Here is a 24210-nt window from a genome sequence, read left to right on the forward strand (position 1 = left end):
GGCATACAATGGATGGGAAAATAAAGCCTTAAGCCAAAAAATACAATGGAAATTTTGAAAAATGTGTGCAATTTCATAAACTTTTTTTTCCATTTACAACTATGGGCAGCAGCAGAGTTGCTGCCTTACAGTGCCAGAGACCCGGGTTCAATCCTGACTACGGGTGCAGTCTGTACGGGGTTTGTACATTGTCCCCGTGACCGTTTGGGTTTTCGCCGAGATCTTCGGTTTTCTCCCACTCCAAAAGATGTACAAGTTTGTAGGTTGATTGGATTATCCTAGTGTGTGTAGGATAGTGCTAGTTGCTGCGGACTCGATGGGCTGAAGAGCCTGTTTCTGCGCTGTATCTCTCAACTAAAACTAAGACTAGTTTCGGAAAGGAGACACAAGTGACCATAGTTGGTGAAATCTTCAGTAAAAAAACAAAACTGTTGGAGGATCTCAGCGAGTTAAACAGAGTCTGTGGAGGGAAATGGACAGATGACATTTTGGGCTTGGTCCCTTCTTCAAGGCTGGTTGAAGTGAGATAGTTGGTAGAAAGAGGGAAGGGGTGGGATAAGAGAAGACTAGAGATGGGTGAGTGAAGGTTCGAGATATTCGCAAAGGGTGGAGGTAGTATGTGGAGAAAACAAAGCACTGCAGATTGTGGATCTGAAAGGAAGAACAGCACTCGGTATTCCACTTGGGTAGGCACCACTCAGCAACATGAACATGGAATTCTCCAATTTCACATATCTCCCCACACTAATGCTTGCCCCTCTACATCTCATTTACCCAGGTCCTTTCACACACTTTTCTATCCACCCCCATCACCTTGTTCCTCTCCCCTCATCCTTTTGCTCATTATCCACCATTATTCCTTACGGATCCCCTAATGGCACTCCCTTCCCATCTACTCACAATCCTTCCTTTCAGTTCTACATTTCACTACTCACCTTCCTTTCATACCATATTCCACCATCTGGTGGCAAAGCTGGTAGACCTGTTGCCTCATGGCTAGAGACCTGGGTTCGATCCTGACCTCGGGTGCGCTGTGCGGAGTTTACACTTTCTCCCTGTGACCATGTGGGTCTCCTTCAGTTTCCTCACAATGACATGTGGGTTTGTAGATTAATTAGCTTCTGTAAATTGCCCCATGTGTGTAGGATATGAAAGTGGGATAACAGAACTAGTGGACGGGTGATTGATGGTCGGCGCGGACTAGCTGGGCCGAAGGGCCAGCATCTCTGAACTAAAGGTATATTTTAGTTAAACCGCATTCAAAGGTTAAAATTAATTTTGCATCATGCATTTACGTACCCACATGAATAAAACCAGCTATCTATTTCAGACCAGTAAATTAATCCCAAGGCTCAGATAACTTCAACCATAGAGCTTTGTTTTTCTGATTCCTGAAGTTATTAGATGTCTTAGATTAGATTACTGATTTACAGCTTCTCAAAATCGATCCCTGCAAATATTCCCATCCGTCTCCCCGAACAAAATAACATTGCAAAGCAAAAGTGGAAACTGTTTTCTTTAGTAGGAAGGCAAAGTATAATCCAGATAAGTGAGACTCAACACAAACTCCAATGTTCTTCTGGAAACTGGCAGGAAATATTCATCTCACACACATAGTACAAGTCTGTTCATGATTATTTTAATTTCAATAAGAAACCTCAAAGGCTTGAGCCATGCAGTAAATTGGCCACATTACAATGCAGCAGGGCACGTCATATCATCTTGTGTCAGCAAGACTTCATGCACATTTCGTTTTTAAAAATTGTGTTGCAAGCTGTTGAGTACAAATTGTAACACAAACAAGCATGCAACTCCAAAACGGACCAGTCAAGTTAAATGGTTGGAGAAACAAGCAGCGAGTGTTATGCAAGGCAAATGAGGTTGGTTGAATTCAATGTCAATTCAATTATGGAAGTAGGGGATAAAGTGTATAGAGTCAAAAAAGGGAACGAATGACCAAATAAAAGCATACCGATTTTAATTTGGCAATATCAGAGATTAATTAATAGTTAATAGAATCATATATCAGTGAAACAGACCCTTTCTCCCACTTTAGATTTCCTTTAAATTTCTCCCCTCAATGTACACCTGTGCCCTATAGTTCTAGACTTCCCTGCCCTGAAAATAATGTTCTGATAATCTATTCTATCCAAGCCCCTGATGAATGTATAAACCTCTATAAGAAACCCCTCAGCCTTTTACGTAATAGTGAGAATAAAATCCTCCGATCCAATCTTTCTTTATAACTACAGCCCACCATTCCAGGCTACATCCTAGTGAACCTCTTCTGCAATCTCTCTACGACAGCCATATCATTCCTGCAGTGTGATGATCAGAATGGTACCACTATTTCAAGGGTAGTCTAGCCAATGTTTTACACTATGACAAAAACCTGAACCATCGTATTTTCACACATTCACAGTGGACACTTACATACAAATCAAAAATAGGAATGGGCTAGTTGGGGCCTTGAAAGTATTTATATCCCAGGCATGTATGCTCCTCTGAAATGAATTATAAAGCAAAACCATGGGTTTTAAATTACACAAATAAATCTTCCCAGCAGAATGCAACAGCATTGATCATAATGGTACAGCACAATTGAATTCCAACTCAGAAAAAAGAATTGGTTCAATGAATTCATGTTGATCTACAAGGTTAGTTCCTTGTGCAAATTATAATTGGTAACACATGCTGTGGTAATTGTATGCAAGTGATGACTAAATGCGTGCCAATTAACCATGGAATAATTCCAGACCCTAAAAATCAAATCCACAAGTCAAATATATGGGATGCCTACCCTCTTCCATGGCTTTGAATATGACAGATGCAGATTCACCACAATCATGTTTGATTCCTTATCAGCAATCGAAAAACTTATCCAGGTGAGGTATTGGCTGATCTCACTGCATTGGACAGCAAGAGAGAGGAAGTAAAAGAGGCATGCAATGAGCAGAATAATGCACAGAACAGTTTTATCGGTCAAGGAGGGCATCATTTCACCCTCAATTATCTGTTAAAAGCCATATTGCTTGAAGAATTACTATTTCAGTCGGAAAGAATAGAAAATTATTCAGCAGAAAAAAAGTATTTGCAGAATGAAAAACAAAAAATAGGCAAGTGTACTCAGAGAAAACCACTCTGACATCCTTCAGGTTGTTAAAGAAAGAAATGACAGGGCGAGGGCAAATCACCATCTGCATCAGCCACACAGAAACAAAACAAATTCAACATTAGCTTCTAATCATTAGAAAACACAGAATGTTATAAACCTTTGTGAACTTATTGCAGAAAGGAACCCAGAAAAAGTTTTTTTTAATTTTTAATTTTTTAATTTTAAGACTACAGCACTGCTTTTTTTTTTTAAGAAGAGAAAAGCAGATCAGTGCCCCTTAGGTTAAGAAAATTAGGCCTGCAATTTGAATGAACAGCTGTTGTCAAAGGAGGATTCAGAATGGGCAGGACTGTTTCAATTCAGAGTAATACACGTATTTTAGTTTAAAGAACCTTTAATTGTAAGGTCAAGGTACAGCGGAAGAAATCCAAAATAAAAAAAATCATGCTAACATGAAAACCTCGTCCAGACACAGCAGCCTAGTAATCAGTGTGCAATCATCATCAGATTTACAATAGGGCTTATTTTATATCCCTACTTAATGAGGTTATCTCACAAAAAATGTTTTGTTCAGACTTCTTAAATAGATTAAATGTTATAATAGTTGGGGAATATTCCAACAATTAGACCAAGAGCTGTCCATAAGTTAAATTTAAAGCAGGTTAAAATAAGACCTTCCAAAGTATGGTGAAAACAGGATGTCATAGTACAAAAATATTTTCAATCCTCTTAATCCAAATGTGTTTTTAAATGTGATGCAATCAGCACAATAAGATACAATTTTTCCATAGCAAAATTGTAATACATTTTAGAGGGGAAACTGTCTCACTGCAGAGATTGTAGACTGCTTCATCCAAATAGAAAAGTGCACCTTAACTTTCCTCCCCCAAAAAGTAGATTCCCAGTTTATATCAGGCAATAATGTGTAAAAAAGATAAATGAACTGAAGGAAGTAATGTGGCTTACTTATTGAATTAACCATCTTTTAGGTTTACAACTGAACATAGACTTTTCTGGTGACAGCATACCAGTGACTAAACTACAAAAGAATATTAATATATCATTATCAATATATTACAGCCACACATTTTCCCCCATTTGCATTAGGTAATAAGGCCAATTGTTTTCCCATCGTTACACTTGATCTCGAAGTTTCGAAAGTCTTTGGGAAAGATCATCCTGTAAAACACAATCAAAATAAATCAAAATGCTGGAGTAGCTCAGCAGCTTCTATTCTAAATCAGTAGTTAACTATAAATGTCAAATATGCAGAGCTGCCAAGTTTTGTCAGAGCATTTCAGTATTCTAGTGCCTGAAAATCAGTATTTTGCTGAGGAAATCAATATTTTTATGCGGTGCCATTTTGCTGAAAAAAATGTTATTTTTTATGTGCGGTCATACCCATGTAAGAGTACAAGAATGCATAACTTTGCTACCAATTGACATGTGTTCTACTCGCCTTACTTGACAGTGCATTCATTGCCCTCTTTGTATACTGCTGTATAACGACTGCTTCCTGCTTTTAGCACCAGATGATGATGTCGAAGCCAATTTGGAAGCCTCCCTCTCCCTCCCTCGCTTTCTCCCTCTCTTTCCCTCCCTCCCGCTCTCCCTCCCTCCCTCTCCCTTTCCCTCCCTCGCCCTTTCCCTCCCACCCACCCTCTCTCTTCCTCCCTCTCTCCTTCCTTTATTCTCCCCCCCCTCTCTTATTCCCTCCCTCCCTCCCTCCTCCCCGAAGTCTGTGACCCATGGCGCTGTGGCCATAGCACTATGTGTAAAGCCCATAGCGCTATGTTTAAAGCCAATAGCACTCCAGCCGGTAGCGCTATATGTAGAACCCATAGAGCTGGAGCCGACAGCACAGGCAAATCAACCTTTTCAAAAATGATCATCCAGGTCTCGAAATGTAAAAAACTAATATATTTAATCTGCTATCATCTTTAGAGGTACAGTATGACTTTTTATATTCCTTGCATTTTTTAACTAGTAAGGTGAAACAGGAAGTTGGGCCGATTTAAAAAAAATCCATATTTAACAAAGCAAAGTCGTACATCCGTATTCTGATCGCATTTCCGTACAAAATACGGAAAATCCGTACTACTTGGCAGCTCTGAATATGTTATTAAACTGTTGTAAAAGTAAAACAAGGAAGGAAACATCTTATTGGTGGTCTGGTCTAGACGCGACTCCAGTTTCACACCAATCTGCACTGATTGTTGTTGACCAAAATGGCGCAGGAGAGAAGCAACAGTTTGCAGGCATCCTGCAAGAGAATACTCATGTCTTAACCCATTAAAACTGACATTTGCAGTCAGAACTACAAACATTTGAAAGGAAATTGATCTTACAGCTATTTAAAGGCATTATCGATTGTACAATTATCCTGATGTACATGTGGACCCGACCACCTGGAACACAAACACAGCACCTGGAAGCGACACGGAGGCCTCCAGGTAAGACCAAAGCATCAGAGCATGCCATTCCCCCTCTGCCTTGCATCGTATTGGACAATATTCAATCACTGGAGAACAAGAGAGAAGACCCAAGACACAGACTGTTACATCAGAGAGACATGAGAGATTGGTGTGTTCTCTCTTCAACAACTCTCCAGACACAGCACTCCAGCCCGAGTGCTTTTCCACTCACCATTTGGACCGCACAATGACATCAAGGAAAAGGCAGCAGCATCTGCTTCTTGATAAATTCATCACAGTGTTTAAACGTGTCACTTATCTTTTTCCTGCATTCCTGAACTTGAACATCCGGTAGTTATGTGCCGATGGTTCTACCTGTCGAGGGAGTTCTCCTCCATTAACCTGACTGCAGTCTACATCCCACCTCAGGCAGACATCCAGCTAATACTTGGTGAATTGAACGCTGCAATCAGCAAGCACAAAACGGCACACCCTAGCGCCTTCCCTACCATCACCGACCGGGGGCTTCAACCAAGTTAGCTTGAAGAAACATCTGTCTAACTACTATCAATAGGTAATTTCCAATGCTAATGGAAGTAATACACTCGACCACTGCCATACCACTCCATCCCTCGCCAACACTTTGGAAAATCTGACCACCAGGCTGTGCTGCTTCTTACTGTATACAAGCAAATTCTAAAAAGCACAGCAATGGGGAAGAGGACTACAAAGAGGTGGTTATGGGAGGCTGAGAAACAGTCACAGGACTGTTTTGAATCTGATCCATGTTCACCACAACTGAATGAATATGCCACAGTCGTTACTGACTTTGTAAAGAACTCTGTGGATGAATGTGTACACAAGCATTCTAAAGGGCTTGTCCCATTATACGAGTTTATCCAAGAGCTCTCCCGAGTTTAAAAAAAAAATCAAACTCGTGGTAAGTACGTAGAATGTACGTCGGAGCTTGGGACGTCTCTTAGCGGCTCGTAACGCTAACGGCAGGTACTCGGGAAACGCGGTAAGCTCGTGAAGATTTTTCAACAGTGTGAAAAATGTCCACGAGAGCCCGGAGTACCTACGAATGGCTATTACCGTAATTCTCCGAGTTCGAATCAGGGGACTCGGGAGAACTCTTGAATTACCTCGTACAGTGGGACAGGCCCTTAAGTCTTCTTCAACCTGGATGAACCAGGAGGCTCGTAATCTGCTGAAGGCTGCATCTGTGGTGTTTAGTACTAAACCTAGTCATACTATTTAGAAACAAGGAACTGCAGATGCTGGTTTACAAAAACACGACAAAGTGCCAAAGTAACTTAGCTAGTCAGGCAGCATCTCCAGAGAACATGGTTAGGTGACACTTGAGGTCGGTACATCGAAATCAGTCTCTGCTTAAAAATGCCCACTCCATCTCACAGAGGAGGAAATTGGTTGAAGAGCAGGTACATCGTCAGGAGGATGCAGTGAGATGTGTACGGGCAGTAGCTCCGGTTAAGCAAGGACAGTGGATGAACTGGGAAAATTGAGTTTTGTAAGTTTCCTTATAAGGGCTATTTATGTGCTACCATCGCCACAAAACCTCAAACAATGGGTAGGTGGGAACCCGGTATGCCCCTGGTGTTCAGAGGAGGCAATGTTGAGGCATATTTTGTCAGGATTTAGGACTAGTTTTTCTTAGGGTTGGTATACTTGGCAGCATAACCATGTATTGAAGTGTATCTCTGCAGCAATTGAGAGGAGAGTACAGGTGAATTCAGTAGACATCAGGACTGGGAGTGTAGCAATCCATTTTGTCCGTGAGGGAGAGAAAGGTAGAGGAGGGAAGTTTGCAGACAGGAGTCAGGCCAGTTACGGCGAGCCAATGTTTGGGAGATGCGGGTAGATTTAGGAGGAAAGCTTGTTGTTCCGCAGGAAATAATTACTACTAGTTTGAGGCCTGATATAGTGTTATGGTCAGTTAGTCAGCAGATAGTGTATTTTATAGAACTGACGGTGCCTTGAAAGAACTTAGTGGATGAGGCTTATGAAAGGAAAAGGCTTAGATATGTAGAGTTGGCAGCAAGGGTGATATTTGTGATGTTGCAAGCTTAATGATTGGCTAGGGTTAGTGGCAGATAGGATGCAGGTGTTTAGCATTTGTTAGAGTGAGCTCATTGGCTGCAGCTTCCTTTATTTAGTAGATACTGGGAGCATAGGTGGTGAGAGCAGGTAGGTTCTGGGACGTCAGAACCAACTGGTGAGCCCTCGTGAGGTGTCGTGGGCCTAATTCAACGAAACACCAATGAAGGGAGGTGCCCACTTGATAACCCCAATGATATACTTGCATCTACAGGATTTGTTTATTTTATAAAGAGAATTAATATGTAGGTAGCTTTTGTTTTCGCATATTGAGTCATTTATTGTAAGTTGATGTATTTAATTAGATAATACTTTTGTTTTGGGTTTGCTTTTCTTAGCTGAGCGCTTTTCCTGGAGTTTTAGCATAAGTACTTTGCGTTTTAATTGTAATTATTGCCATTATTTTAAATGTATCCCCTGGTTCCTCAATTAAACTATTAACATAATTAATTAATGTTTAGTTCTTTCAAATTTACTCTCCATCTGCTTTGCTGCAGGAAGATTCCAGTCCATCGTTACAATTGAAATAAACCACCCCTAAAACCAATCTGTACATTTTGCTGCATTCTTTCCAAGACTTTCCTGAAGTGCTTTTGTTGGAAGGAGTGAATATAAAGGCACAAAATTAAATACAAAATACAAAAGGTACAAGATTAGAATTGATGTCAAAGATTATGGGGAGAAGGCAGGAAAATGGTATTAGCAGGCAGAGATCAGCCATGATTGAATGGCGGAGTGGACTCGATGGGCCGAATGGCCTAATTCTACTATTATAACTTATGAACATGAAAATAATCTAAATGTTTCCAATTTCTGATTGTCAAACCCACAGTCTTCTTTAACTTTTTTTAAATCATTTCTCATTGATATAATCAAATGTCCCATTGTTGCTTATTTCTCAAATGCAGCTTGATGAGGTCCTAGGCTTGGATTTCAATGTCAACGTGCACAGCATTTGGCATTTCCATTCTGACACGCCATCTAGTGGCTCTTCACGACAAGAGCAGCTGCCCATAGAAGGTGCCGATAAATATTGCCGAGGATTTTCTTCCCCCAAGTGCAATGCAAGTACAACAATAAGCAGAATTATGATATTAATTAAAACATTAGCATTTTCTTTGTGCACGGTTGCCGAGGTACAGAAAGTTGGTGATGGAGTGGGAGAGCAGAAAAAATGTGTTTAAAACTTAAAAATGAAAATCACTGTAAGGTAAGTGATATTGCGATGCCAGATGAAATGGAACCACCGGAATTAATGAGCAGTGACCCAGTCAACCAGTGGCAATGTCTTTGTACAATGAAACATGACTGTAGGATTCAATGTTACACATGACACAGTTACACCACTAGTTCACTGTTGATGCACAACACATTGGGATAGATTAAGTCAATTACCACCTGGTCTGCAATGCAGATCTGCATTGAATTAAGATGGTGCCTGCCTGTGGTGACATTTTGCCAGCAGCTCAACAGAAGAGAATTACTTATAGCTTCATTCAACTCACCTGGATCGGAGAAACGGCAGAAATCGGTGCCGTAACGGACAAGCTGCTAGTGCACTTGAATGCACTAGCGATATCACGATCTACCGCAGCTGCCCCCGACTATCAACGATCCCTCGATAGCTGGAGACACCCGACTCGACTGAGGATCACAGGTACTGTACCTGGAAACGCCGGGAAGATCTCCGGAGTCAACGGGCAGGATCTCCCAGGAACTGGAGCTGCCGACTGAGGGAATCCTCAATTGCAATGGAGCTGGAGCTGTTGTCTGCAAGGGAATCCCCGTTCCAGCGCAGGTTCGCAGAAACAGCAGGTACAGTAAACACAGTAGAGAGGCCTCCGTTGTGCCCGGAAACGTGGTCGACGGGCAGGACTTCGAGTCAGACTGAAGCGCAGGGGACTTTGACCCCCTCTCCCTACCATCCTACTGGCCAATGTACAGTCCCTTGAAAATAAAGTGGAGGACTTAAGGGCAAGGCTGCTTTACCAAAGGGAGCTGAGGGAATGCTCTGTGTTCTGTTTCACAGAGACATGGCTCACCTCCAGCTCCCCAGATCCAGCAGTCCAGCCTGAAGGTTTCTCCATCCATCGCATGGACCTTACACAGGCATCTGGGAAAGGGAGAGGAGGGGGCGTCTGCCTCGTGGTCAACTCTGCGTGGTGCTCTGACGTGGTAGTCCTATCCAACTCCTGCTCTCCACACCTGGAACACCTGGCTGTGAAGTGCCGTCCATTCTACATACCGAGGGAATTCACCTCTATCATCCCAACCGCGGTCTACATCCCACCCCAGGCTGATGTCCATCTGGCATTGGAGGAGCTGCACGCCGTGGTTAACAAGCACCAGACGGCTTACCCCGAGGCATTTACCACCATAGCCGGGGACTTCAACAAAGCCAACCTGAAGAAATCGCCCCCTAACTTCCGCCAACATGTCCCCGGCAGCACCAGAGGATCAAACACCCTCGACCACTGTTACACCACCATCAAAGATGCCTATCGCTATCCCTCGGCCTCCGGTAAATCCGACCATACAGCGGTGCTGCTGCTTCCTGGTAACAGGCAGCTTAAATGCCATCACCTCCTACAAGCGCCTTGAGTATTAGAAAGGCGCTATATAAATCCCATCCATTATTATTATTATTACAAGGCGAAATCAGGAGGCAGCGCAAATGTTAGCGAAGCATCACTCCCTGACGAGCTCAATGCATTTTACGCACGCTTTGATAAGGAGAACACTGATGTGCCTTCCCGAGCCCCCATTCGTAGTGATGGTATTTCAGTCACAGTCACAGAGACCGATGTCAGAAGATCCTTCAGGGGGGTGAAACCTCGGAAAGCGCCTGGACCTGATGGTATACCCGGCCGTGTTCTAAAAACCTGTGCGGACCAACTGGCTGGAGTTTTTACGGTCATTTTCAACCTCTCACTTCTGAGGTCTGAGGTTCCCACCTGCTTTAAAAGGGCATCAATAATACCGGTGCCCAAGAAGAGCCTCAACGACTATCGACCAGTGGCACTAACGTCTGTGTTGATGAAGTGCTTTGAAAGGTTGATTATGGCGCATATCAACTCCTACCTCGACAAGAACCTTGACCCACTGCAGTTCACTTACCGCCACAACGGATTAACGGTGGATGCGATCTCACTGGCTCTGCACTCAGCTTGGCAAACAAAAACTCATATGTCAGGCTGTTATTCATTGACTACAGCTCGGTGTTTAACACCATCATCCCCTCCAAGCTGGTTACCAAGCTCTCAGATCTGGGTCTCTGCACATCCCTCTGCAATTGGATCCTCAACTTCCTCATCCACAGACCAGTCTGTCCGCATTGGTGGAAATGTGTCATCCTCGATAACAATCAGCACAGGAGCACCTCAAGGCTGCCTGCTCAGCCCCCTGCTGTACTCACTCTATACTCATGACTGTGTAGCTGGACATAATGCGAACTCCATCATCAAGTTCGCTGACGACATCACTGTTGTGGGACGAATCACTGATGGGGACGAGTCAGAGTATAGAAGTGAGATCAACAGATAGACCAAATGGTGCCAGCATAATAACCTGGCTCTCAACACCAGCAAAACCAAGGAACTGAATGTGGACTTTAGAAGGGGTAGGATAGGGACCCACAATCCTGTTTATATCAACGGGACAATGGTGGAAAGGGTCAAGAACTTCAGATTCCTGGGCATGCATATTTCCGAAGATCTTTCCTGGTCCCAGCACACTGATGCAATTATAAAGAAAGCACATCAGTGCCTCTACTTCCTGAGAAGATTACGGAGAGTCAGTATGTCAAAGAGGACTCTTCTACAGGTGCACAGTAGAGAGCATGCAGACTGGTTGCATCGTGGCTTGGTTCGGCAACTTGAGTGTCCAGGAGTGGAAAAGAATGCAGAAAGTTGTGACCACTGCCCAGTCCATCATTGGCTCTGACCTCCCCACCATCGAAGGGATCTATCGCAGTCGCTGCCTCAAAAAGGCTGGCAACATCATCAAAGACCCACACCATCCTGGCCACGCACTCATCTCTCTGCTGCCATCAGGTAGAAGGTACAGGAGCCTGAAATCTGGTACATCCAAGTTTAGAAACAGCTTCTTCCCCACAGCCATCAGGCTATTAAACTCACCATCAAACAAACTCTGAACTATAACAGCCTATTGCACTTTATCTGTTTATTTATGTGTATATATATATATGGTCTATGCTGTATAGACACACTGAACTGTTTGTTGTGCTGCAGCAAGCAAGAATTTCATTGTCCTATCTGGAACACATGACAAAAAACTCTCTTGACTTGACTTGAATGCCTTTCAATTTGTACCTTATAACAATGAACCAGACAGATAAAGAGGCATACTGTGAAAAAAAGGATCCTAAATATTATAATGGAAAAACAATGCAAATACTGTACTACAAGCCACTGCAAATAGATTTTATTCCCACAGCAATTCTGTTCTGCAAGATTACTTGCACATTTCATATTAAATCTGCAGTCTTCATAAAGATGAAGCACAAAAAGGTACAACATAAAGGCTCAACATACAAATGCAGCAGGGAATTGAAGAGCATGTTGTCGTAAATGGGCAGAAAATCTTCTCTCTTCATCCTAAAGAGGATGTTGCCAGAAGGCGAGGAACGGAGGTATAGGGAGAGGTTGGACAGGCAGGGAATATTTTCCTTGCAGCAGACTGCCCTATGTATGGGAGGAGAATCAGGGCATATGTTTAAGGGAAAAATGTAATAGGATCCAGAGGGGCAACATTTTGCACACATAGTATGTATATGAAATGAGCTGCAAAAGGAATTGGTTTGTGTAAGTACAATAACAACATTTAAAAGACATTTAGATGGGTACATGGATAGGAAAGGTTCAGAGGGAAATGAGTCAAAGGAGGGGGTAGGTTCGATAGGCATCTTGGTTGCCATGGATGAGATGGGCAGAAGGGCTAGTTTCTGTGCTGTATGACTCCATGCTGCACTGATTGCACAATTATTCTGACGGTCACAGGAGTTATCTCTACTCCTTTCACCTCTGTCCTGTCCAAGTGCATATTAAACAATGTAATCATAACTGCATCTACCACCTCCTTCTAAGATCTTTAACCTGATCAAACTTGAGGGAGGCAAGAGAGGAGATTGCGGGGGCATTGATGAGGTTCTTTGTTTCGGGGGAGGGGTCGAGTCTATTCATTGTCTCAAAGATTGATTGACTTTTTACAAAAAAAAACTAGAACTTTCCTCTGCCCGCAACCCCACCCACGTTGAGTCCACACTGCTCGCTCGCCTCCCCCCCCCCCCCCCCCCCCCCCCCCACCCTGCTCCCACCTGGGTGATTGACTCCGGGGTGAGCGCCGACGCCGCCCCCCCCCCCAGGGAAGGGGCCCAACAAGTCCCATTGGACTAGTATACATTAAAAGTAAGTCTAAAGCAACGACATACTTTCAAATCAGAAAAACTACAATACATACAAATATTGAAGAAAGTACACAAATGACGTTCATAAAATGTTTTTGAAACACAAGTCACAAAATTAAGATCTTACCTGTTCTGCAGATGCCACACTGCTACTAACAGATCCCATTTGACCTTCAGGAAGCTGTAGATTCAAATCAAGACTGAAAATAAAAGAACACGCCCTACATTAGGCATTACCCATCATCATTCCTGTGCTATGATAGAGACTATAGTGTTGGAAATATTCAAATGCTGAAAGAGATGTCGACTTAGTTTCAGGTTAACTGTTTCACCTTCTATAGATTCTGCCTAATCTGCTGAGTATTTCCAGCAATTTCCATTTTATTTTGGATTCTAGCATCTGCTGAATCATTGCTTGTAATTTTCAAACTGTATTGAAAGTGACAAAGTTGTGAACTTGGAATAATTATTGGATGTGGTTGTGTTGCAGTAATGAAACCAAACAGGTTTCGCATCAACAATGGTGACACAAACTTCTATGGTGCTTCAAAGACAGACATGAATTGACGTGATCCCTAAATATAACCTATTCTGTAAATCTAAAAAAATGTATCCAACATTAGTTTGAGGACAGACACAAAAAGCTTGGGTAACTCAGCGGGACAGGCAGCATCTCTGGAGAGAAGGAATGGGTGACTTTTCGGGTCGCAATGAATGAAAGATATGCAAAAAAAGTTACAATGATAAAGGAAACAGGCTGTTAGTTGGGTGAAAATTACATTAGTTTGTTCATTGAAGAAAATAATAAGGAACTAAAGTAATTAGTAATGACTTTGCAATATATGGGAAATGCATTGGGTTACAGCAATCAAATGACATGCCAGACTAACATAGATGGCATCCTTTCAAAGGTTTCGCAAGGGCAACATGTTGCATCAATGTTTGACGACTAACAATGCCTTACTAAATGCTGAATATAGTTGAATAATGCACGAGTAACCATTTTATAACCAAATGTGTATAATAAAGAATAAAATGGTTTTAGACAACTGTTCAAGAAACAAACTAAACAAATCTACCAAGACACTGCAAATGCAAGAATCCTGAGGGAAAAAAACTGCTGGAGGAACACAGGGAGTCAGGCAGCAGCTGAAGAGGAAAATGCTCATGATTTTTGCTCCAATCCAGTAATCAGCAAAATAATTCAAACAATAAATTGCTTTTGCAAGTAATTATGTGTTAGATCTCAGCCACAAAACTAATGTCAACATTTCCAATTATGCCAAGTTTCCAGTCTCTATATGAAAAAACATAAATATTACTAAAGGAATATCCATTATAACTAATCAGCCACCATAATTACATCCTTCTCTACTGCATGGATTGGAAATGCTTTTAAATAACTTTCAATTACAGGCAACAAGCCTATCTATATATGCGTCAGTGATAATAAATCTGTCATTTAGTCACAGTTTCCTAATACAACCAGTGGCTGCCCTTGGACAAGGCAAGTGTTTCTATATTATATTAATACGTGTCATTTATTTTTATTTTCTCTGCCTCAGCAAAACATTCAGTAAATTAATGATGCCGAAAACTGACATATTGCACTAATCTTGCAATGTTAGCGGGAGCTGGTAGTTTTAAACTGAAAGTATCTTTGTGTTATGCAGTTCAGGTATTGACTACTGTGACAAAATGGTTTCAAATTCCTTGTTCTACAAAAAAGCTCCATCACAAATAATTAGAAGTCATGGCACAATTCCTCAAAGATTTATGGGTCATAAAATAGACTAATTTAAAAATACTTATTTACTTTAAGTGTTCATAGGATACAAATTAACTGCCCATTACTTTTATTTCTTTCTATTTTATAATTCCAAGTATAAAACCAAGGTATCCTTCATCCTTCAATCCTTCATATAAGATTGTTAAGGGCTTGGACACACTAGAGGCAGGAAACATGTTCCCGATGTTGGGGAGTCCAGAACCAGGGGCCACAGTTTGAGAATAAGGAGTAAGCCATTTAGAACGGAGATGAGGAAACACTTTTTCTCACAGAGAGTGGTGAGTCCGTGGAATTCTCTGCCTCAGAGGGCAGTGGAGGCAGGTTCTCTGGATGCTTTCAAGAGAGAGCTAGATAGGGCTCTTAAAAATAGCGGAGTCAGGGGATATGGGGAGTAGGCAGGAACGGGGTACTGATTGGGGATGATCAGCCATAATCACATTGAATGGCGGTGCTGGCTCGAAGGGCCGAATGGCCTACTCCTGCACCTAAGTCACTGGTGAAAGAAACCAAGTATGTTGATATAATAAAACATGATATCAATTTCCGTTTTAACACTATTCAAGTAAAGAAAATCTATGGACCTTGGTTACTTCCAACATGGTGCAGAAATGTTAGGTGACACCCTTTTTTTTTAAAATTTACAACAATCTGTGTAACTTCCAATAAAGATCATTAATTTAGTATACAAGATAATAAAAAACGGGATGTGAAAAAGTGAAGAATCATCACAACATTTCAAATTAACGTCTTGTTACAATAAAAAGTGACCAATATAATGTGGGACAAATATCAAATCGATTTATCATTATATACTACTATAAAAAGATTCAAAGACGCCACAATAAAGTTCTACTTGTCTTTGCCAAAATAGTTGTACTATTCCTCTTGATTAAGTCACGCTGTAGTCTGACTAGACTGCATTTCAGCATGGTCAATAAAAGTGCTGGAGACATTACTAAGAGCCAAAGACAGGCATAAACGCCTGGAGTAACTCAGTGATCAGGCAGCATCTCTGAAGAAAATGAATAGGTGATGTTTTGGGTCAAGAACCTTCTTCATCAAGGTGTAGTTCCTCTGGATCACTGCTCTTTCTTTTTTTTACATTGGTGGAATTTATGAAAAAGGATAGCAAAGACTTCAATTTGACTCTTTCATCCAAAGTCACCCAATAAGTCTCTGGAAAGGTGATTGGACTCTCGAGTCTTTAACCAATGTGTTGACACTGAACTAGTCTGACAGGATTCAAAAATAAATAACACAGGCAAAGCCACCATGAGGGGGCAGCATCAAAGCTCTTACAAAATGTTCCTGCATACTAACCCAGCTTCATCAGCCATCTCTACGAGCAATGAATCCACTTGAACCTGGAGAGAAACAGATAATCGGTGAGTGCATATTATCAGAAGAAAATGTGTTCAATATATTCGATACATGTTTAATATCCATTTAATATCATCAGCATGTCCTAAAATTGAGTTACTTCTAAAAGTTAATGTTTCACAACAAACATGTAATACATACACATCTACGTCTGATGAGCAGCTAACATAATTGACAAGCAAATACCAGATTTCCTTTTTGAGGAAAGCATGTTATCAGTGGACCTGACATTCTGAAAAGGATCAATGAATGGGTGCATCTACCTTAGGTTTATGGGTTATCTTCATTGTTTTTTAAATATTGAACCACTTTCTTGAAGTGATGCAGGTGGTAGAGCTGCTTCCTCACAACTTTGGAAACTCAAGTCGATCCCAACCTAGAGTGCTGTGTACATGGAGTTAGCACATTCTCCATGTAAAGGGCCTGTCCCACTGCGGCGACCTAATTCGCGAGTTTAGAAGAGTTTGCCCTCGACTCATATTCGGAGCATGGTCGACACGAGGTCCTAGGTCTTTGTAACTCTCCTTCATGCTCGAGAGTAGTCCCCGTGTACTCGAGGCCTCAGTTATGTCGCAGCAAGCTGAAAATGCCCACGAGTAAAAAAAGGTCGCCATGGGGAAAAAAAATCTATATTTTTTTACTCGCAGGTTTAGTCGAGGTAGGTCGTGATGCTATCGTAGGTAATTGAAGATAATTGAAGGCAGTCGAAGGTAAAGCTTTTGAGAAAATAAAGGTAATAAACCGACCGCTAATGTTAAATGGCCGCTAAACTTTATTAAAAGTTGTCTGGCTTCTTAAAAGTGTCTCCACTCCTTCTCCCCCCCACCCCCCCCCCTTCTCTAAAAGACATACCGTGAGCTGTCTTTTACCTTCGTGTTCATCGCTCCCCCGCTTTTTTTGTGAGAGTGTGACTGTGAGTGTGAGCGTGTGTGTGTGTGTGTGCGCGCAGTCGATGGTTCTTATAGAAACTTACAAAATTCTTAAGGGGTTGGACAGGCTAGATGCAGGAAGATTGTTCCCGATGTTGGGGAAGTCCAGAACAAGGGGTCACAGTTTAAGGTTAAGGGGGAAATCTTTTAGGACTGAGATGAGAAAAACATTTTTTACACAGAGAGTGGTGAATCTCTGGAATTCTCTGCCACAGAATGTAGTTGAGGCCAGTTCATTGGCTATATTTAAGAGGGAGTTAGATGTGGCCCTTGTGGCTAAAGGGATCAGGGGGTATGGCGAGAAGGCAGGTACAGGATACTGAGTTGGATGATCAGCCATGATCATATTGAATGGTGGTGCAGGCTTGAAGGGCCGAATGACCTACTCCTGCACCTATTTTCTATGTTTCTATGGTTGAAGGTCCAAGACAGTAGCTGAAAAGTCGCGTTAGTGGGACAGACCCTTAACTGCGTGGGTTTCCTCCAGTTGCTCCGGTTTCCTCTCACATCCCAAAGATGTGCGGGTTTGTAGGTTAATTAGCCTCTGTAAAATTGCTTTTGGTGTGCAAGAAGTGGGATAACATAGAACTAGTATGGATGAGTGATCAATGGTTGACATGGTTTCCAAAGGACAAGTTTCCACACAGTGCGGTTCTGAATGAGTTCCCAGGATTTTGTGCCAGCAATATAGGAATGACAATAAATTGGCAAGTGTGTGACTGCAAAAAACTTGCATGTAATGCCTTGCTCTTCCTGCCCTGTACAAATTGACATTGATCAAGATTTGGGGAGAATGGTGTTGATGCTGGATTCTCAAGGGTGCCAGATGCCGTTGTGCATGTTGACACAAATGACATGGGTACGAAGAAAAAGGATGGTCCCAAAAGTGAATATAAGGAGTTGGGGAAAAGGATAAAGAGCTGGACCTCCAGGGCGGTGATGTCCGGATTATACCCAGAGCCACTTGTTATGTGGGTAGTAATAGGACAGGTGAATGTGCAGGTGAGAGTTAGTGCAGGGGAGACGGATTCAGAATTTTGGTCCCATGGGATCTCTTCAAGGGCAGAGGTGACCTGCACAAGAGAGATGGGTTGCACCTGAACTGGACAGGTGGGTTTAAACTAGATTGTCAAGGGCAAGATCCAATGCAGGAATGAGGCAGGTAAGAGGCCACGTCAGTGTGGAAAGCGATGAAAGGATATCCAGTGGACAGAATAGGCAAGAGCATTGTAGGGAGCGAGGACTGTCGGATTCATTTCCATTTATTTTACTGCAAGAGGCCCCACGGGTAAGGTGAATGGACTCAGGGCGTGGAAAGGAACATGCGACTGGGATGCTGTAGCCGTTACAGAAATCTGGTTAAGAGAGGGACCGGACTGGCAGCTGTATGTTCCAGGGAACAAGTGGATACAGGTGCAGGTAAAAGAAGAGATGTTGCTTTATTGATTAAGGGCAATATCACGGCAATAGTCCAAGATGACATAAATGATGGATCATCCAGTCCAATGAGGATACATGGGTGGAGCTGAGAAATAAAAAGGGGATGAACAACTCCCTTGTTGGGAGTGTACGATACGCATCCAGATATTCAATGGGATTTAGTTGAACAAATATGCCTGGAGATTGCAGGTAGCAACAAGACTAACAAGGTTGTCATAGTTGAGGATTTTGACTTCCCAAATATAGATCGGCACATGTCCGTGTGTGAGCCATTCGGAATCAGCGACCACTGTTCTATTAGCTTTGAAATTCTAATAGGTCGGTTTGCAGGCAAAAGAATGTCCAGAAAGTGGGTGAGGTTGTGCAGGGTAGGACTTTATTCCTTGGGGCACAGGAGGATGAGAGGTGATCTTATAGAGCTGTTTAAGATAATGAGGGAAATAGATAGGGTAAATGCAGTCTTTTACCCAGATTAGGGGTATCAAGAACCAGAGGTTTAAGCTGAGAGGGGAAAGATTTAGTAGAAATGCGAGGGGCAATTTTTCAACCGAGGGTAGTGGGTATGTGGAACGAGGAGGTAGTTGAGGCAGGTACTATAACATTATTTAAGACATTTGGACCTTTTAAATCTCTTACCTCGACGGAGATGCGATTTTCTCCGTATCGTATCTCCGTCCGCATTGCGGCCTAACATCGTGGAGTTGGCGGCCTCTTGCTGGAGATCAATTTTGGGAGCTCCAACCGTGGGAGCCTGCAGGACAACATCTTGGAGCTGGCGATCCCTGCCTGGGATCGACCTCGGAGCTCCAAGCACGGGAGCATGTGGCTTAACATCGTGGAGCTCGCAGTCTCTGGTTAGGGATCGACTTTGGGAGCTCCAGGCCACGGGAGCTTTGACCACCCCGACTCGGGGGTTTCGACCGCCCTGATTTCGGATGGTTCGACTGCCCCGACCGTGGGAGAATAAAGAGTGAAGAAGATTAGACTTTATTGCCTTCCATCACAGTGAAGGATGTGGGGAATCCGCTGTGGTGGGCGTTTGTGTTAACTTATATGTAGTTGTGTGTCTTATTGTTTTTTTTTTTTAGTATGGCTGTCTGGTAATTCGAGTTTCACTGTACCTTAATTGGTACACGTGACAATAAACAGACCTTTGAACCTTTGAACTAAACAGCAAATGATACCCGTGTCTCTTACCTGTGGCGTGGTTAGAGTTGTAGTGCTGCTCATTGTGTCCTCCATTTGCTGGGTCTGTACATCTAATGTCTCAAACTGATGTTCAAACTTATCCATCAGAGCAGAAATCTGTAAGATAGAGGTAATATCATTGCTGAAAATTTTACACTGACTGCTTCAATTTTTTCAATTAAAAATCTGATTAATCCCTATGCTCATTAGATTTTAGTGGACGCAAAATGCATGGTTTCTCTTCCCTTTGATTTGTTTCTGATTGCTAAGTGATTGCACACAAGATAGGAACTGCTGGGCAGAATACAGTGCATTCAGAAAGTATTCAGACCCCTTCACTTTTTCCACATTTTGTTCCGTTACAGCCTTTCTTTTAAATGGATTAAATTCTATTTTTTATCATCAACCTACACAGCATACCCCATAATAAAAAAGCAAAAAACAGGTGTTTAGAAATTAAAAATAAATAACTGAAATATCACATATTCAGACCCTTTGTTATGACACTCAAAATTGAGCTTAGATTCATCCTGTTTCCATTGATTATCCTTGAGATGTTTCTACAACTTGATTGTAGTCCACCAGTGGTAAATTAAATTGATTGTACATGATTTTGAAAGGCACACACCTGTCTATATGTCCCACAGTTGACTGCATGTCAGAGCAAAAACCAAGCCATGAAGACGAAGGAATTATACGTAGATCTCTGAGACAGGATTGTGTTGCGAGACAGATCTGGGGAAGGGTATAAAACTATTTCTGCAGCATTGCAGGTCCCGAAGAGCACAGTGGCCTCCGTCATTCTTAAATGGAAGAACTTTGGGATCACCAGGACTCTTCATAGAGCTGGCCGCCCGGTCAAACTGAGCAATCGGGGGAGAAGGCCTTTGGTCAGGGAGGTGACCAAGAACTCGATGGTCACTCTGACAGAACTCCAGAGTTCCTCTGCTGAGATGGGAGAACATTCCAGAAGGACAACTATATCTGCAGCAGTCCACCAATCAGACCTTTACAGTAGAGTGGCCAGACGGAAGCCACTCCTCAGCAAAAGGCACATGACAGAAATCAGGAGTACAAGGCATATTGATTCCTCATTCCTTTCGTATGAAAGATAAAAGTGTGATCATAAAAAATGCTGCAAGTATTCAGATTTATATCAACCCAATATTTTAAGTATGGAACACAAATATTGTTTTATTTTATACCTTCTGGAAAGGTTTTTACCTTCTGACTCAGTTAATTATAAAGTCTACTTACAAATTATTATACTTATAAATGCCATCCATGTGAATTATATTAAATGTCAACCCTGTTTGTACCGTCTTCCAAAATATTAGAGGAACAAAGATTATAAATATACTGAATGCAGCAATTGTTATAAACTTGTTTTTGTTCAAATACAACGTGACTAAATTAGCAGCTTACTATGAGACACAAACTACGACTGGAAATAAGTCAAACGGTTTATAAACTGAGATCATTTATTTTAAGAGGTACCTTTTCCAGGTTCATACTTTTTAAGGTGATGTCCATGGATTTGACAACTCCTGCCATAGATTTGGTTACCTAAAGTAAAAGATTAGAATTTGTTAAATGCTGAAAGTAACACATTGGCTTGATCAATAAGTTTGCTGATCATCAGTCCCATATTAGCACTCTTCAAATGAGCCGAGAGGTACTGCTTTTGCCAGAGTTACAGGTTAAGTAAACATTATCCAAACGGAGTCGTACGCCGTGGATACTGCCCAATCTGTCCATGCCAAACATGTGGGAACCTGACCTAGTCTCATTTTCCTGCATTGGTCCACATCCCTCAAAACCTTTCTATCCATGTAACTGTTCAAATATCTTTTCAATTTTCCTGCCTCAATCACTTCCTCTAGCAGCCCATTCCACATACCCATTACACACGGTGAAAAGGTTGCCCCTCTGATCCCCTTTAAATCTTTTCCCTCTCAATTTAAATCTATGCCATCTAGTTTTCGATCCCCCCTACCCTCAGAAATAGACTGACCTTTTATCCTTTGTGTCCCCTGTGATATGACGACAAAAACACCCTCAGCTCCCAAAGCCTCCGGGAAAATAGCCCAGCCTATCCAGTCTCTCTTTGTAGCTCAAACTCTCCAGACCCGGTATCATCCTCATGAATCTTCTCCAAACCTTTCCAGCTTAAAGATATCTTTCCTATAGCTGAGATTTGTTGTTGTGCCTGAACAACTTGATTTAATTCTTTGAGCTAACAAAATGGTAATTGACAGTAGTATGCTTGGTATTGGTTTTAATTATTGTAATGATAACTGAACATAGACAAATACAGCACAGGAACAGGCTATAACTGGGTAGCACAGTGGCGCTGCTGGAAGAGCCGCTGCCTCACAGTGCCAGACGCCTGGGTTCGCTTCTGACCTTGGGCGCTGTTTGCATGTTCTCCCTGTGACCACATGGTGTCCCTCCCACATCCCAAAGACATGCACATTTGTCAGTTAATTGGCTACTGAAAAATTGCCTTTAATGTGTAGGGAGTGGATGTGAAAGTGGGATAAACTGTGTGAAAGGGTGATGGATGGTTGATATGGACGTGGTGGGCTAAAGGGTCATTTCCCATGCTGTGCCTTTAAAAAGGATCTTCAGCCCACAATGTGTGCGCTAAACATAATGACAAAATATACTTGAAAAATGGTAAAAAAAACTTTGTTTTACATGTTGCCCATTAAGATTCTACCATACATGAGGGACAATCATACAAGTGAAGTGAATGGAAAGGTCACATTGGGCATCATCAGTTTGAACAAGGTCAGTATATTTAGATGTTAAAAAAGGCCAGACCCACCAGTTACCCTGCCCAAGTGATAATTAGAAAGCATTACTGAAATTGCCGTTTGGGGGTTTATATTGTCATTTACACAGTTTAACAGCCTATTGCATAATTTGCCAAGTTATACAGTTTGAGGTGAAGGTTTTCAAGAGACAGTGAACCATGTACAACAATTGACATAACCCATGACTTTAGCTTGGAACATTTAAATGCTGTGGCAGGGAATTCTGATTAGCATCATTCCAAGTGGAATCATGGAGTCAGAGTAGCCCTTCAGTGAACCATGCCCATTCCAATTGCCCCCATCATTCTATACATTGGCAATTGAATGGTCTAGCACAACATGTCTTAAATATCATAATTATATTTGAGATTTATGAATTGGCATGTCGCAAAGGTGATGCTACGGTTGTTATGGGAGATTTCAACATGCAGGTAGACTGGGAAAATCAGGTTGGTAATGGACGCCAAGAAAGGGAGTTTGTGGAGTGTCTCCGTGATGGATTCTTGGAGCAACATGTACTGGAGCCTACCAGGGAGAAGGCAATTCTGGATTTAGTGTTAGGTAATGAACCGGATTTGATAAGGGAACTCGAGGTAGAGCCATTTATTAAGGTTGAGATAGTGACCATAATGTGATAAGTTTTAATCTACATTTTAAGAGGAAGAAGGGAAAATCGGAAGTGTCAGTATTACTATTGAACAAAGGGAACTATGGAGCCATGAGGGAGGAGCTGGCCAAAGTTGGCTGGAAAAATACCCTAGCATGGATGACAGTGGAACAAAAATGGCAGGTATTTCTGGAAATAATACAGAAGGTGCAGGATCAGTTCATTCCAAAGAGGAAGAAAGATTCCAAGGGCAGTAAGGGTGGCTGACAAGGGAAGTCAGGGACAGTATAAAAATAAAAGAGAGGTATAACACAGCAAAGATGAGCGGGAAGCAAGAGGATTGGGTAACGTTTAAAGAGCAACAGAAAATAACTAAAAAGGCAATACGGGGAGAAAAGATGAGGTACGAAGCTAAGCTAGCCAAGAATATAAAGGAGGATAGTAAAAGCTTCTTTAGGTATGTGAAGAGGAAAAAATTAGTTAAGACCAAAGTTGGACCCTTGAAGACTGAAACAGGTGAATTTATTATGGGGAAAAAGGAAATGGCAAACGAGTTGAACAGGTACTTTGGATCCATCTTCACTAAGGAAGAGACAAACAATCTCCCTGATGTACTAGTGGCCAGAGGATCTAGGGTGACGGAGGAACTGAAGGCAATTCACATTAGGCAGGAAATGGTGTTGGGTAGACTGATGGGACTGAAGGCTGATAAATCCTCAGGGCCTGCATTCCAGTGTACTTAAGGAAGAGGCTCTAGAAATCGTGGAGGCATTGGTGATCATTTTCCAATGTTCCATAGATTCAGGATCAGTTCCTGTGGATTGGAGGGTAGCTAATATTCCACTTTTTAAGAAAGGCGGGAGAGAAAAAACAAGGAATTATAGACGTTAGTCTGACATCGGTGGTGGGGAAGATGCTGGAGTCAATCATAAAAGATGAAATAGGGGCACATTTGGATAGCAGTAACAGGATCAGTCCGAGTCAAC

The 24210-nt window shown here is 42.1% G+C and overlaps 1 protein-coding gene across 1 annotated transcript in view; it reads right to left on the reverse strand.

Moving 5' to 3' along the window:
• Positions 1-1623: 1623 nt before the first annotated feature.
• The window catches only part of chmp1b (charged multivesicular body protein 1B), a 31211-nt gene continuing 8624 nt past the window's right edge, over positions 1624-24210 (reverse strand). Inside the window, exons 4-8 of the mRNA XM_033030108.1 lie at positions 21296-21364; positions 19808-19915; positions 16182-16225; positions 13200-13272; positions 1624-4294 (exon numbers count right to left, since the gene is read on the reverse strand). Of these exons, the coding sequence (XP_032885999.1) occupies positions 4250-4294; positions 13200-13272; positions 16182-16225; positions 19808-19915; positions 21296-21364 (339 nt within the window). The 3' untranslated portion in view covers positions 1624-4249. The remainder of the gene's footprint in view (positions 4295-13199; positions 13273-16181; positions 16226-19807; positions 19916-21295; positions 21365-24210) is intronic.

This window comes from Amblyraja radiata, chromosome 12 (genome assembly GCF_010909765.2).
Source record: "Amblyraja radiata isolate CabotCenter1 chromosome 12, sAmbRad1.1.pri, whole genome shotgun sequence".
Lineage (NCBI taxonomy): Eukaryota > Metazoa > Chordata > Chondrichthyes > Rajiformes > Rajidae > Amblyraja > Amblyraja radiata.